The sequence below is a fragment of the Nuphar pumila genome, chromosome 13 (genome assembly GCF_984573655.1).
Source record: "Nuphar pumila chromosome 13, dmNupPumi1.hap1.1, whole genome shotgun sequence".
In the NCBI taxonomy this organism is placed as follows: Eukaryota; Viridiplantae; Streptophyta; class Magnoliopsida; order Nymphaeales; family Nymphaeaceae; genus Nuphar; species Nuphar pumila.
The window spans coordinates 49865410-49882633 of record NC_143261.1 but is presented as its reverse complement, the minus strand read 5'-3'; the positions used below and the strand labels follow the sequence as shown (position 1 = coordinate 49882633).

General features: G+C 38.8%; 1 protein-coding gene across 1 annotated transcript; it reads right to left on the bottom strand.

The window, feature by feature from the left end:
- Nucleotides 1-4648: 4648 nt before the first annotated feature.
- On the bottom strand, nucleotides 4649-10563 carry LOC149818332 (glucose-1-phosphate adenylyltransferase small subunit, chloroplastic/amyloplastic-like). The gene is made up of 9 exons (XM_089983953.1): nucleotides 10215-10563; nucleotides 9080-9376; nucleotides 8108-8377; nucleotides 7480-7659; nucleotides 7190-7293; nucleotides 6923-7034; nucleotides 5503-5601; nucleotides 5224-5343; nucleotides 4649-5077 (listed from the first exon to the last, which is right to left on the bottom strand). Exons 1-9 carry the CDS (start codon nucleotides 10494-10496, stop codon nucleotides 4961-4963), a joined length of 1581 nt encoding a protein of 526 aa, XP_089840079.1. The 5' UTR covers nucleotides 10497-10563; the 3' UTR covers nucleotides 4649-4960.
- Between the last annotated feature and the right edge of the window lie 6661 nt (nucleotides 10564-17224).

Genomic DNA, 17224 nt, shown 5'->3' with positions numbered 1-17224 from the left:
AGTGACCACTGCTGGAATAGTCTTAGGAGGTAAGGGAAGAGAGATGGATATAGAAAACGTACCTTCATCCACCCGTTGAAAGGCTAGAGAATGCTTCCTGAGGATGAGGATGTCTCCCGCATATTGAGTCGCAGGCTTAAAGAGGAAATCTGCACCACGCCAGATATCGGAGACGACGGAGCTCGAGATATCTGCCATCTTCGTCTCGCAAAGTGCAATTAGATCGGGCTTTTCTTGACGGATCCAACTCGCCAAGAAAAGACGCTTGGTGGGGCAATTCAGTCCCCGAATATTCCAACACAAGATCTTCATAACTGAAAGTCCGAAAATACCCGAGGAGTGCGGATCCTCACTGACCGCCTAGGAGAGACCTCAGACTCACCGGAGGGAGATAGCGAATGTCGATGACGTCTCCTAATTGGGAGACCACCCCACCCAGGATGAGAAAACCCCTCGACCGAAGGAGACGGTGTTGATGGACGAGATACGCCTATCATCTGCGACCAAGGTCGGTAAACGATCTGTGATCACGGCAAAGGACTCACACATAACAGAATCGACGCTGAGGAGCTGGGCTTGGGAAAGCGCGAGCTTGAGCCGCCGAGCTGCATCGTCCACAGACAGACCTAAAAAGGATGAGAGTTGACCACTCATAGATGACGAACCCGCAATTGACGGATAGGCCAAGTTTGAGGAGCCCTCCAGGCCTGCGAAGTCGCCCTCCTGGATGAAAGAGTAGGAGTTCAATGCAAACGGAGCCCTGCAATCCACGGCTAACATAGGGGCACTTACCAAACTGATGGAGACCCGGCGAATCGGACAGACGATGCACTTGGTTGAGATAGACGAAACCAAGACTGAAAGGCCATCAACCAGCTTGAAGAAGAAACAATGACGGATCGAGACTCCTGAAAAAGGCGACCTGTGGTCCCGAGCAAGGAGAGAGCCCTCCGAGAGATGAGACCTCTTACGGGAGAAAGGCCCAAACTCAGAAGCCCCACGGGTCGAAGCAAACGAAATATAGGATGTTGCAACTGCCGAGGGGCAGAGAGAAACCTTAGACGCCAAGACGACACCTGACGGTCCCCGATCCCCCTCAAGCTCGAAGAAAGGATCCACCAAAAGGTTCCGCAACAACATAGCCCAAGACTCAGACCACCCGGGAAGCCACGACAGCCAACATCTTCCTGACTGAGGCCAAGATGCCTCGTCACACCTGCCATTCCACCTGAAAACCTGCCCCACTTCGAAACACGAGCCCAGAAAGGAAGATACTACAGAAGATGATGATGATTCCAGCAGACTCGCACCCCGAGGCTGCAAACAGCCCCCTGCCGACACAGATACACAAACACCGCCACGGAGCCACGGTGGCCCGAACCCCAACGCCCCCGAAGGAGAGCAAAATGACGACAGTGGACGAAGAACATCCTTGCTCACCCAAGAAGACCTCGCAACGTCGATAAAGGGCCCCACGCTATCCACCGATCTCTGTACAGCTCGAAAGCCGAGTGGTCAGCACGACCACCAAGACAAAGAGATGCGAGATCTCGATAAAAGAATCGGGGAGAGCCTGCTTGCCTCACCTCTGGCCTTAACAACTCCTCGCACATCAAAAAGAGCGAAAGAAGAGAAATAGTACCTTCATCGAACGGAAAAAGGAGAGAGTCAGAGAGAGAGAGAGAGAGAGAGAGAGAGAGAGAGAGAGAGAGAGAGAGAGAGAGAGAGAGAGAGAGAGAGATGATCACGGTGGAGCCTTAACCTTAGAATCTAAGGAAATCTCCAATATTTCTCTCGTCATTTTCCTCCAAACTTGGCTCATAATAATTCCAGGACGGCATCTCATGCATATCCACAGCAACTTAATCATTTCGTTGTTAACCACTTATATTCATTGAAATTGTACTGGCCGATGCCCAAGTGATTGATACAATCGGAGAGTGAATATCGGTAGAATTCGTTTTCAATTCCATAAGGATGAAAGCAAATGAACCAAAACAATGAAGACTAGCATAAGAGCAAACATCAAGGTACAAGCTCTTGCCTGTTCCTCCCCTTTCCACGATAATAGTTCCCATGGGGGTCGGAGCTCCACGGTACAGTGACACAAACGCCCCAAAGGCTTGATAGGAATATGTTATAAACGAAGTTATTAAACATAAAAAAACTGTATTTTATCCATTAAGAAAAAACTATATTTTATAAGAAAAGAACTTGGACATTGTGTTATTTTAATAATGGGCAAATATTGGCTACTAAAGAAGGTAAGGAACTAATGAGTATAAATCACTCTTTGCTTTAAAAACAAATTCCAATTTTTTATAGATCAAATGTTAAGGATGTGATTTACATGGTTTTTTCAATAGAAAACTTGTTTTGAATCATGTAATTATGACAAGTAATTAGGCTTTAAAAGGGTAGCAAACAAACCATGCTGAACACATTTAAGTGGTTATATTGAGTCTATACAACTTGCACCTATGATTTCTAGCTCATTAGTTCCTTACCTTCATTAGTAGCAAATATTTTTCCTTTAACAATAAGCTCTGCAAAGGTATGGCTGCCAGTTGTAGACTTAGCAAATCTTAGTAATTTAACAACGGGGGCTCCACATGGTTGGTAGTGCACGTCTCTCCTTGTGGTGAAACGTTGCAGGTTCAAACCCCAGTGGTATGTTGAATAATAACTGGTGGGGGGTCTGCCTAACCCAAGCTTGCCTTTAACAAACAAAAAGAGCAAAACATGCATATGAAAAAGAGCGAGAGGCGCACCGCGGTTTTATGCTACTGCAGAAGTGATTGTAGGTATGGCAGGCATAGTCAAGCGCGATCAGGTTTCTTACTCCGAGGGTGGTTTCTTCTCCGTCCATGAGAAAAAGACCAAAACATGAGCATGAAATTCCCTCCTCATCTGGGAAAATAAATCCATTAATTTAATCTTTGATAAGATATTTGTTTCATAACAGAGAAGAATAGAAACAATCACTATCTTCTTAACCCAAGTATCTATTTGTAAAATTCAAAGGTCAAATGGTTTTTTTTATAATTAGGTCAAAAGCTAGGTGGGTGTTTGTAGATTTTTTAAGCTTATTATTTAACTTTCTGGAGGCCGTGACGACAAATTGATCCACAAGACAAGGGAGACAAATGCCAATGGCCAATATCAATCCCCATTTTCAAGGTCCATGTATGGGTCCACACGCAATTGAGAGTATCAAGGGTCCAAATTATGTGGTTATTTGACCTGAAAAATGTGATTCAAAATGACCAGGAGTAGGCTGTCAACGGGTCAGGTTTGTATTGGGTGCCCGACCTGACCCGAACCCAAATTCTAGAGTATGGGCATGAAAAACGCCAACCCTAATAATCAACCTGAGTAATATGAAGGCGAGTTTGGTTCATGATTTTTGCCGGGTACATGACCCAACCCGAGTATTTTATATGTATCTTTAATAATAAAAAAAATCTTAAATTACGCTGGTTTCGATTTAGGATTCCATTTTTGTGACCCGGCGATTTGTTATTTGGGTGGGTTCAGGTATACCTTGATGGGTTGGGTACCCGACCCGTTGACATGTCCAGGAGGCAGGAAGTAATGCTCAGTCAAAGTTTGACCAGGACCAATATTATGAACTTTCTTCAGAAGGAACCAGGAACCAGGAACCAGAATTTTCAGGAAGACTAGCTATACCTCAGCTTACATATATGGCTCGAGGCATTGTTCCACTGACAAAGTAAAGCATTAATTGTATGTGTGAAAAGGCTGGTATCTCTCCCTCGCATAGAGTATTTGGTTACAAGAAGTGATGGAAATGGGAGTGGGGATTCTGCAAAAGAGGCGTCTTCTTGGAATTATTGCTCTCCTGTTCTTTTTATGCACTTCATGGTCGCTGCAGGTGCAATCTAGAGTTTTACTACATGATGCAGCTGTTGCAGGTATTCACCCTCATCTCATGATGTTAGAAATTTAAATCTTTACTCATGTGCTTTAAATTTTTTTTTTTATATATGACAGGAAATGAGCTGAATGAAAATTATAGACTCGACAGAGTTCCTGAGGGATCTCCCCCTTCACCAAAGCCAAACACCACAGTCCATGTACATGGTGGAGATAAAGGACACTAGCTTGGGGCCTTCTAAATGCTATGTCACAGGGAAACACCATTTTGGTGGTGTGTCCTTGGTGACACAAGCGGACCCGTACAGTGAATATTTTACCATTATTTTAATGGTTTTTAGTTTTATTTCAATAAAAATGCATTTTTAATATTAAAATACCAAAAATAGTTTTTTATTGATTTAAAAAATAAAAATATCGGTATCCTCGTGTCTTATTTTCAAATAAAAAATCAAACTTTCTAGTCGGATCTACGTCATGTGTCCACGTGTCTTTGTGACAGTCTAAATGGCGATGTATTATTTGATTTTCTGCTGTTTTTTTATAATACTTACAGAACTTTATCATTGCCTTATCAGTATTCTTGTTGGCAAATGTCAGTGAGTTAAAATTATAAAATAGAGGGGTAGGTATACAAAATGGCTTTTGAGGGAGAATTGCTCTCTTTTTTTTTTTTGAGAAGGAAAACATTACTTGCATTATAATCAACAGAGATTGTGAGATCATAATACAAGAGAGAGAGAGAGAGAGAGAGAGAGATCCTCTAATCACCACTTAGCTAGATCAAGGGAACAATAGTTGCAATTCCTTACATGATATTTCAACATCTGGAACCAGTAGAAGCCATGTCGACAACAATCTCTTTCCCCGGATAGTTGCCAAAATGAAAAGATGACAGAACTAGAAACATTTGACATGCTACTCAAGCCTTTACAGCGGTTCTCCCTTCCTCCACAGACAACTTATTACAGGAACAATTTACAGGCATCTTAGGACTTCAAAAATGAAGACAATGGAAACGAGAACCCTTATTACAGTCTTCTACACAAACCGATATGCAGGTTTAGATGACAGTCCCACTAGGAATCAGAGCATCTTTAATCACCGTAACGATGCCGCTCTTGATGAAGTACCCATCTGTTTCCCTTGCTGCTTCTTGCACATTGCCTTGGTTGATGATCTGTATTGCAAATTTTATCAACATTAGAGCTAAGCAACCTTTTACCAAAAGTAAATAACCCTTGCTGCAAGAAGGGCATTTCTGAATTGCCGAATGCAACTATAAAAGAAAGCGCTAGTTCGATGAACAAAGACGAAATCTACAACCATCACATTGTCTCCAATACGTGCATTCTTGTCAATGATCGCTTTTCTGATATGAGTGTTCCTTCCAATCCCAATTGGAACACTTCCTTTCGCAGCCAGAAACCTCCTATCTGCATCCGTCTGGAACGACAAAATGGTGAAAATTTGATATGGATTTGGAGTCTTGTGCCATGCGGCACACAGTGAACTGACTCTTCTACGAAAAAGATAGCATGAACTGTGTGACATAGAAAAGTAGTTCTAAAAGTAATAGAAGGATAACTGGATATTTCTGGTTACCTCATAATAGTCTGCTCCCATCAGTAGTGTATCTTCCACGATTGCACCTTCTGAAATGCAAGATCGAAGCCCAATAACAGAGTGGTGGATTTTGCAGTTCTACAACAAAACAGATTGTCAGCAATCATCTATCAGGAGGTCTACAGTATTTTCTTCACAATAATAGCACTCATGTAAGGAAATCAGTAGCAAGAACAAATCAAGTATCATGAATCAGCATCAAGATTGCTTAAACTGTAAAGACAGGACAGAGCCATTTGACCATAAAAGAAAGGTTCAGACTGGCATAAGTTACGATTTCAATTTTATGAACAGCATGAGGCAAGACCATAACTCACACACTACATAATTGTGTATAAAAGTGCTACCTTGAAGCGTTGAGGTTGATGAATATCTGAAATACAATATAACACCTTGTCATAAAGGTAAATGAGAAAAGTTCCTTAAAGTTACATGCCCTGCTCATTTCATAAATGAAACCAAAAAGCAGTTGCAAACTCTGAACCAACTTTATGAATATCATCATATGAAGGATTGACCCAGACAGAAGCTTTGATGACAGTCAATTTGATGAAGATTTGGGAATATGTATCTTATATTTGTAGAAGTATATGATCACAATTCAATCGCTTAATATGATACCTAACCAGAGTGACAACAAAATACATATCAGAAAATATGTAACGTGGGTACTTCAAAATGCTTAACATACACGCATTGACAGTGGTACCTTGGAGGTTGGTATTGGGTGTTTTTGGTTTTGGGTACTGCAGCATATCGACATATTATATTATATAAGGACACCATATATTACTATGTAGACTATGTTTCCTACATTTATTCTCCATATTTTTAGTGGGCTTCTCTACTTGCAGTAAAATATGTATCAATTTGTGCATCTTTGCGTGCAACATACACAACCAAGCTGCTCCCTTGGATCAATCTTTTGATGAACAGTCGTGTCATACCACATACCAGCACCCCTACCTATGTGACGTACATTAGAAACTGTAAAGAAATCTGAACTAGAAAAACAAAGCTTAGTATCTGAGTTGCAGCCTTAGTGAAAAACACATAATAAACATGCAGGATAAAACACACACACCTATTCTAAGTGGTGAACAATGGACAAGAAATTCAAATCACTGCAGGGTGCAGACTTCAGGAACAATACAGAGAATAGGTAAATATATGATGATGTGTTGGAGTAGAGAAAACAAACTCTTAATCATTCTCAAGGGAATGGAAAATATATGTGCACATACGAGAACATGCCCGCATGTGCTACATGGTATATATTAAATGAATAAGTACAGTTTAAAAACAAGCTAAAATAGAGTTGTAACTAATTAACATTAAAGAGAGGATGCCAATCCAACCCCAGTGCAACGTAAAAGGGATGAACAGAATGATATCTTACTTTAATCACGCAACCTTCACCAATAACACTATCAGTAACATCAGCATCTAGCATCTTTGAAGGAGGCAAGTATCGAGGTTGAGTAAAGATTGGAGAAGACCGATCATAAAAGCTGCAAAAAGTTGACATGTGCAAAAACAAGAAAGAGTAAGATCAATATATACCGGAAATAAAAATCGTGATAATGAGGAGGGCATCATCACTGATCATGTGAGATTCCAATTGCCAAGAAGCAAGAAAGCACTCACTACAAGGCACCATAATTACCTGAAATCAGGCACAGGCTTTTTGGTGATCCCCAAATTTGCATTATAGAAAGCTTCAATTGTACCAATGTCTTCCCAGTATCCATCAAACAAATAAGCTTGCACCTGAAGGAACAAAAGGCAATGAAACAATTTTGTATTTTATAATAGAACAACATTTTCGTAACACAAAAATTTTAAAACATAATTTAGAACATTCAACATCCAATTTCAGGTCCAGTTTGTGTAAATTTTCCTTATCTGCCTACGCTCTAGGGATAGCTAGCTATTCCAAAAGTATGCAGCACATACCCTCATTCCAATGGAAGTAGCACCAGGAATGACTTCACTTCCAAAATCATTCGCATCTGGAAACTTTTCACGTAATAGCTGTAACATGGCATCTTTGCTCACGACATAAATGCCCATACTCGCAATATAGGGCATCTCTTTTGCTCTTTTATCATCAAGCCCTAAAATGGTGGTGTCGACCTGGATGGTAACAAACACATAGAAAGTTAAAATACAAAAATATAAAAGATAAAGTTACAAAAAGGCATCTCAATATATTCCTTAAGTTCCATAATTCTTTTTTCGTTTTTGGCCTCCTATTTTCTACTGAAGGCTCCTGCTTTAACAGAAAGTTTATGTATTAAAAAATTCTGACAAACTTGAGCTATGCTGTATGAAGAAAAACTTTCACAAAACCATTTCAGAGACAACAAGGTCACTCCACCCATCTCATTAGGGAAGGTGAAGCCCACATATATGAATCCACGTAAACCAATGAAGGTGCATGGGTGCCATCACATTTTAGTAAACTTAGATTCTAGTATTCTACCAATCCGTGCTGTGACATTTTTCTCAAAGCATGTCACATAGACTAGTCTGAACATGAACCATTTTGTTGTGAAACAAAAATCGTCAAGAACAAGGTTACCCTCATGGCCTTCAACTGCTCTCTTTTTGGCTTCTCAGCAAATTCAACTATGCGGCCTTCTTCATCAATCTTCATCAGACCAAATGCACTAGCACGGTTCTCATCCATAGGTAGTGCAGCAACAGTAATATCTGCATCAGTTTCTCTGTGCGCCTGAATGAATCTCTCATAGTCCATTCGATACAAATGGTCTCCAGCAAGAACCAGAAATTCCATTACATTGTGCTCCTCAAACAACCATAGATACTGTCGTACAGCATCAGCTGTTCCCTGAAAGATGCATAAAGTATTTCAACTAAAGTTTCAAGAAGAAAAATCAAGAGATCATCATAGGTAAAACATAGAATCCATAGAAATCATTAAAAGAAAAAATATATTTCCACTTTGTCTAACGATTAATGTCATGTAGGACTTCTTGTGCTTCATCAAACAAAATAATACTCAGCTGAATAGCATCGATTTTAAATTGGCTCCAACTTGAAAGTTACATTGTTAAACAGTTCAGAAAGCTGATGCGGAATTTCTTTCCTTAGAGATCTTAAAAAAGGGATCACTTGAACAAATAAGCCCCTCTTCTTAAAGTACTGAATCTATCTCGAACTCAACAACCATTAAGCATTTTTGTTTATCAAACAAAATTTTGTGCAGAATTTCATAAGGGTTAATATAAAAATAGAAAGGCCTCTATCATGGAAGGACGGATAGCCACCATCTATGGGGTATAACATACTTGTGAAATTTACAAGAAAAGCCTACATTTTCAGAGTGCGACAGGCAAAAGCAAACTGTAATGTAAAAGAATGATTATGTAAAGGAAGCTAACACGAAGTACAGGCTTTATTAACTTCAAACCTCCAGCCAAAGTAATGTCATCGGTGACCCCCAAATCATAAACGAAGAAATAAGATTCTTCTTAAGAAAATAAATAAGCAAGCCAAGTGGGGATTCACTAAAGGAGAAAGATTGAATTACCTGGAACCAATTTGGATTCTCCGGGCTTTGTTGGGCAGCAAGCACTTCCACAAATCCATCATTTTTGTACCCGCCAATGTTACCACCATATGCTCGCGAGAGATGCCGATTCAGGGATGCAGAATTGAATTGTGTGAGGACGTAGATCTTTGATATGTTACTGTTCAAGCAATTGCTAACTGGAATGTCGATCAACCTATAGTTCGCCCCTAGTGGGACAGCAGGCTTTGCTCTCTTCTTAGTAAGCGGGTAAAGGCGGGTCCCTGCTCCTCCTCCCAATATAATTCCAAGCACACTCTGCAATCAGAAGATACAACCAATTACCAGGGTGTCAACTAAATGGAAACGGGCAAGAATATGATCACATTAGATCACTCCGGGAAACATACAAATATAATAATAGCAGGTACCCTTAGTAGCAATTTCCAATGTAAAAAAAAAAAAAAACAATATATGGGTCTCTTTTCATCTCAACTTCTAATACAGTCGTAAGGTAATGCCAAGTCATTGATGCATTACAGTAGTATAATACTATGCACCAGAAGAATTAGACATGACCAAAGATTCCATATATAAATAGACATAAATATGAATATGCGGTCTTCCTTAAGGATATGATTCAGATGAAATGCTACAGGGGTTAAGGGAAATTCTATATAAACTCTTTCACATATAGACATAAATATAAACATCTATCAGATTACAATCACTATAAAGTGAAAAAGGCAAATGCACTTAAGCATGCTATACACATCAGAACAATTCTTCCGGATCAGCACTACGTTCCAACTGAAAACCCTCCACCCGTTCCAAATTTTACATAGAGCTTAGAAAAATCTAATCAAACTCACTGTACCCTTTCCAAATCCACTCAGATCCAACCTCCTGCGGCATTACATCAAAACCTCCCAGAATTCGAGCAAAAGGGAAAATTTTCAAGATTCAAAACCGAACTTTTGAGTAAAAACGGAAAAGAGTCTCGCTACAGAAACATCAAAAGCCCAGGAATCCAACCAAGACGAAACTTTTCAGATCTAAAACTGAAAAATTCAAGTAAAATTACGACAAACGGAACCGTGAAACCTCGACTCAAGCAGACATGCAAGAGAATGCGGAATCAGAGTGAAAGACGCACCCTGCTCGCGTCGGGATCAAGGCACGTCTGCGAATTCCGGGAGTCGGAGACCGCCTTCGGCGAGACGATCATCGGCACCCTCGCGTTTCCGTCTCCGGAACTGGTTTTCCGGTGGGGGAGATGGCCGGAGTTCAGCCTCTGCCCGCAGATGAGGGAGCTCGAAGAGGAGAGGAGACGGCCGGAGGGAACGAAGGACGACGGACGAATCCGATTCGCCGGATCGGAAGGAGGTACGGTTTTGGGGGAAGAAACCCTAGAAATTCCGATCGTAGCCGTCGCCATTTCCTCTCTCACGAGGCTTTCTTTTTTTCTCGCAGACAGAGAAGAGAACGCAAAGGGAGGAGAGCGATGGATTAACGTAGCAGAGCAAAGAGAATATATATCGAGGGATTCACTTTAAAATGCCGCTGAGTTTTTGGTATATTCGAAAATGCCATTGTAAATAATAATCTGCGTGTTCGGAATTTAATTTTGATATGACGATATTACCCCGAAATAAATGTCTAAAGGACAAACTCCTTTTGTTTGACTTATTCAAAAGTTAATTTCGGACATGTTTCTTTTTAATCAGAAGCTTCAGCCTCATAGCTAGGGGTGTCAACGGGTGGGCCCCGACTCAAACCAAACCTGATAGGGTCCGGGTATGGTGATAAATAAGAAGACCTGATTAAGACCCAAGTCCAGACCCAAAAGTCCGATTAATACATGAAACAGGGTATAGTTTGTGAAATTTTATACCAGAATCGTGCTTGACCCGAGTTTCGATTATGACCCATAATTTTTCAATGTAAAAATAATAAAAAATATTATTTTACCAAGTATGGATCGGTGGTTCATGTACTTCTTATCGGATCTGAGTATGGTTTATCTTATGGTGGGTCCGATTAAACCTGAATCCAGCCATGATACCATACCCGAAAACCTAGGCTAGGCCTGATTTTCACCATTGACACCCCCTACTCATATCCCTATCCAAAGACACTTGACACACATCACATCCGTGAGTTTCCAACTTGTGACATCCCATCAATGAGGCAAGACATGTGAGCCACCGCTACCAATGGCAGAGCCTTTGTGAGAAATTTCCTGTTTCTTACATCTTTTTCATAATGTAGGGGATGTAAATGGTATAGGTTTGAGTTGGATATTAGATCATCTGCATCCATTTAGTCAGATTTGGTTTTATTTTCTCAAATCTGAATCTAAGCTTGAACGCTAATCAAATCTAGATCCAACGAGATTCAACTTTGGTTACATGTAAATTTAGATGAATGATATAAACCGCTTATTCCAATTGGACTTAGTAATGGCACTTTTCTTTGAGTTTGAATCTATCCCTCCATTCAATCATGCTGCATTCAGTTATTCTTGGCCCATGCCTGACCTATTATGTCTCTCTAGTAACAGGATTTGAACTATAAACCTATTGAATAAAGCTCCTGCTGACTCATATACAGAAAAAAATTACATGGTTTCAACACTGGAAGCAAGTCTTACAGTATTGCTTTAGACAAACTCTTAGACTATTTATTTCACTGCATTGTGTGAACTACATATATCTAAAATATATTTATTCCTAACATCTGTTGTTCATGTTCAACTTGCATATAGCTTATTTTACGAAATCAAACAGGCTCTTTACAGGTTGATCACCCGTCGAACCACGGGAACCTTGCCTCATTTCACTTCTCTAATCATAGTTCTGCAAAAGCTCATTTATCTCCTTCAATTATATGAGTATAACATGATTAATTATTTTATTCGATGCATTTACAACAACACTGTGTCACTGTGTTACGTGATTTTAACCTTTTTTTAAGTAGCATTTTATTAAATTTAAAACTAAGGATGGCAGTGGACCGGGGAAAACCGGACCCCGCCCGCCTCGCCCTATTTTTTACATGGGATGGAGGACATGAAAAGGGATGAAGGCAAGGATGGAGGTTAAAATCAAAACCCGTGCCGGGATGGACTTACACTTTTTCCTGCCCCGCCCCGCCTCGCCCCATCCTCGATCTCCGTCTTGCCCTGCCCTGCCCTGCCTCATCTCCTATCCTTCTTTAGAGATGACAGTGGATCAAGAGAAAATGGTGCCCCGCCCCGCTTCGTTTAGACAGAAGATGAAAGTGGGGATGAAGGGTAGGATTTTGAGATGGGGCAAGGTCCGAGTCCTTGTCCCCCACCCCCACCCCAGTCCACTGCCATTTCTATCTAAAATTCAGTTCAAGCCTGGCTGAGTTGAGCTGGATCAATAGTGCTCAAGCTCAAGCCTAGTTTAGGCTGTATTCAGCCAAGCTCAAGCAACTCAAACCCAACTAGGCTCATTGTGCAGTTTATCCCTAAGTTTATGGAAACCGAATTGACCTGCATATGGTGCATTCACTCGCCCACAGATTGGGCATGCAAGTCATATTATGTCCATGAGGGAGGGTAAATCGGTCATTCCGCGTAAAAGAGAGTCGAACCTGAGTATTTCCATCGTACTTGAAACTGAGTCCGGATGGAGTGCAATCACATGACTTGTACAATGATGCCTTCAATCAGTTCTTGGCCCCACAACTGACAGACCCTTTCTTAAGGCACAAATATTTGTGCAATAATCATATTGCACCTGATATTTTCACCGGTGGTGCTTGACTAAGCTAAGTAGAAAAACGAGGGTAGTTGAGTAATTCAATATTGCTCGCACGGGCAAGGGCAAGTACCTGACGCACCACAATCTCTGCCACGTGGGGAGCCGCTCCCTGGTTGGTGGGTAGCCGTGAAAAAAACAAATCATTTAATTTCTGATAAAAAGAATGGTAGCAACGGACGGTTTACGTGATCCCTCGGGATCTAGCGACGATAGGGACCACGTGACTCTCTGTAGAACCTGTGAAGTGAACGTGACCGTGCCTTTTTTTTTTTAACTAATTTTCTGATTTTCATGTTTTTGGAAGTTTGTGGCTCTGAAAAATATCCTGACATCGGCGGCCGCCTTGCCGTCATTCGCTACACCCCCGCACCAAATTTGGTAAAAATAAAGTTTTGTTTAATTGGTTATTGATCCACAACTTGATTTTTTTTTCCTTAAGGGAGTGTTTGGATGCACCCACTTATCCAGATAAACGGAGATATCGTATTGAACATCAAAGCCCAAATTTCCAACTTATCCTAGGCTTTCTAGGGTGAAGGCTGCATCCAAACACTCTCAAAACGTAGCAATGTAGCAGTGTTTGTGATTTCGGTGACACATGTTAGATCTTGAGAAAAATCAATATCGACCTCTTAAACCATCGTATTGTAAAGATGCATAATGAGCTGAGCTAACTCAGGCTCAATCCATTTAAGCTTGGTTCGAATTCATTCAAAAAATTAAATTAGTCAAGCTTGAGCAAGGGTTCAGGTTTGATACGCGTAAACGAGTGAAGCTTGAACATGCATTCCAACTCGAAGAAGCTCAATAAGCCCGATTAAGCTTAGCTCACATAGTTATATAAATAAATTAGTTTTTTTATAAATATGTACTTTGTTCTCCTTTGAAAGCATTATGGGCTCAAATCCCACCATTTTCCTTTGTTTCAAAAAGGCTTTTTACATCTTTTTTAAAAGCTTTAAAAATGTGTTTAAATTAAAGGTGTTTAGCACCAGTCGAGCCTGAGCACCCAAAGGTTGTTTAAGTTCGGCTTGAGCCAAACTTAACAATCAGATTTTCTTCTCGAGTCGAGCCAAGCCAACCCAAGCTTGGCTGAAACCTAGCTCGTGTGTATCCCCTATAATATTGTGTATTTGTGTGCATCAGCCAAAATAGGCAAAATGTGTATCTTCCGTACCATTTATCTCTTATATCATTTTAGATTATTTTAATAAGCATGCTTACGTTTGTTTTTTGCTTAATCTAAACCCATAGATGTAATCTCTATGTTTTATTTAGTAGAAAATATGTATTAGTTTAAATATGTTTCATATTTAGATGTGGTTTTAGCTCAATAAAAAAATTAATGATTTCAAAATTTATTAACTTAAAATAAAGAATTGTTGCTAAATTGATTAGATTTAAAGCATAGTTTCTAATGAATTAGTAATGATAAAGATATCTACAAATTTGGATTAAGCAAAAAGGGCATGCAAGTACTTCTTTTAAAGTAATCTACATGATAAATGATATGCAAGCTACACATTTCTCGCCAAAATAGATAACAAGCGAGCATACCATTCCCTAGGGGTGAGGGGTAAGCCCTCGAAGTTTTATGCTAACAAGACAACAATCGTAAGTATAACAAGCAGAGCGAGCACGGCTAGGTCTTTGATCCTAGAGCAGTTTCTTCAAGTAAAAAAAAGTTAGCATACCATTGTGATCCATTTTGGCCAAACACCATAATACTTTTCAAAAAAAAAATATGATTTTACCTTCAAATAATTTATTGTGATATTTTATATTTTTAAAGCATTTTATGCAATACCCACCAAATTTTTGGAATTTTAAAGTAACTAAAAAAGGAATTATTCTGGTATTTGGTTTAATTTGCCATTTTGGGATAATTAATTAGCTATTATTTATCAGTTATATTTAATTAATAAATTAAATAATTTATTTCAGGATTTAAAAGAGAGTGAATATAAATTATCTAGGTATTTATTTGGATTTACGAGATCGAAAGATATATTCGGGTTTGGATCTTAGTAAAAATCCGATCAAAACCCACCTACAAAATTCTGAATTCAGAATATCCAATTGGAATATGTTGGATCCAATAGATCCAAAATTCATTTGGGCTTGGATTTAAATTTACATGAGTCAACCCACCCAAAATGGTTTTTTCTGAACCCGATGGGTTTGGATCATTATTTTGATCTAAGAGACCCAAATGAATCAACACACTTGATTGAAATTAGATCCACTTGGTAGATCCGATCTAAATTAAAATTAAATTATATTTGGATCTCTTTTTGGAACTAGAAAATAAAATGGTTAATGAATTTGAGTTTGGATCTAAGGACCCAAAACCCAAAACCATCACATCTCCTCACCCATCACATTTATTATTTCTAATTTCTCATCAAACCCCATCACAATCCCTTAAATCCCTCACCAAACAATCTCTTAAATTTCTCACCTACCTCACTCTTACATCATTCACACTCACCACTATGTATTCCCCTTTATAAATACCCCCCTCGTTAACTCTCTTTCTCTTTCTCACTCTCCCTCTTTGTCTCTCATCTTCTTGGTGTCGATTTTCTTGAAATAAAAGTGATCATTTTTTTATGATTTTAGGAGTGACCTCAAATTTGGCACTTTTTTAATTCACGAGATTGAGGTAGCTCTCAAGTGTGGGAGTTCACTATTAAAGAAGTTTGTCATTTTCGAGATTTTTTGCTTCTTATAAAAAACTGTATAGATTTTGAAGTAGAGTAAAATTTAATATATCTCTAGTATTTATGCAATTCTAATATATGTTAGTATAGCAAGTATTGTTTGTGTATAATTATGCATGTTTACGATGTTTGTGTATAATTACGTATGTTTATGAGCTTTAAGAATGTCTGCATGAAATTGCGCATACTTTGAAAAAATGTATATATGACTTAAATTTTGTATTTATGACTAGAATTACGTATGCTCGAGGTTTAGATGTTTGTATTATAGAATACACATGTCTACATATGCATGCATGAAATAACATATTTTATATATGCATGCTTGGATTCACGTACGTATTATTTGGATTTACTTACATGAAATAACATATTTTATATATGCATGCTTGAATTCACGTATGTATGATTTGGATTTACTTATTTTGTATATGCATGCTTCGAGGTTCAATTTATAAATATGTAAAATGTGATGTACATGCAGCTATGCTATGATATTCATGCATATAATGATATGCTTTTATACGATGTTGAAATGCCACATAATGTGAAGTTATGAGTCCATGTGATATATGTGTAAGTTGAATGATGGAGCTATTAAGTTACAAAACTCTGTTGATATGCTAACATATGATTACATATTAAATTGTCATATGAATGTATTTCATGATGTGATACATGTTGAATGTATACATGCTTGTGTTCGAATTTATGGGTTGATATACATGCTTGTGTTCGAATTTATGGTCATCAACCCTGTGAGCGGTCAATTCTATTTATGCATGTATAGAAATATAATCCACTTAATAAAATAACATGTTAAAGAACTATTTCCAAGAGGATGATCATGTAAGGTTTTATATATCCAAGACCGGATAATCCGGCCAGGACGAGTCTGTGAGGATGTACAGGTCAAATACCAATAGTCTGGCTAGGATGATTCCATGAGGGTGTACTAGTTTAATACCAGGTATTTTGGCAAGGACAAACTTGTGAGGAGATATGTTTATAAGACTAGGCAATCTAATAGAGAACTTGTTTCAATATACGGTAAATCTCAGTGAGTGTGAACATGTTAAATATATTGATTGTGATGATCAAACGAGCTAGTTGAGATAGCGAATTGTGAATCTATGAATTTAGTTGTAGTCCAATTGTTATAGCATAAATAATGTTGAACTCGGATTGACTATAAATCATGGTAAGATTGAAATGAATATGTTGATATATTAAGTAAATAACACATCACCCTTAGAAATAAATATGTTGACTTATTAGGTGAATGACACATTACGCCTACTTAGTCATGTTGTTAATAAATGCATTGTATTTTTCTGATTGACATATATCACGTATGTGTACCATGATGAATATATATCATGAATATCGGATTAAATAGATTATGTTATCAGTAATGTATTACATATATTAACTTTATACACTCACCATGTGTTCTAGTGTAGGCCTACCAGGCTTTCAAGAATCTGACCCTTTTTATGAGATTTTATGTGGTGTATAACTGCAGAGCGGATGCAGAATGTTGAGGCGGCGGTGACGAGCTAATCATTTTTCTTACTTGGGCACTTAATTCGAATACATGTTACTATTGTGTTTATTTTGTAATACTCTATTCTTTTAGAATTGAAGTATTT

What these genes read in the sequence shown, in the direction of transcription:
- LOC149818332 (XM_089983953.1), bottom strand. Translation starts at nt 10,496, where the DNA reads ATGGCGACGGCTACGATCGGAATTTCTAGGGTTTCTTCCCCCAAAACC. An exon ending in AGCAGTTGAAGGCCATGAGG is followed by an intron (nt 7,660 to 8,107) that starts GTAACCTTGTTC and finishes GTTACCATCCAG; the next exon opens with GTCGACACCACCATTTTAGG. An exon ending in TGGGAGCAGACTATTATGAG is followed by an intron (nt 5,344 to 5,502) that starts GTAACCAGAAAT and finishes TTGTCGTTCCAG; the next exon opens with ACGGATGCAGATAGGAGGTT.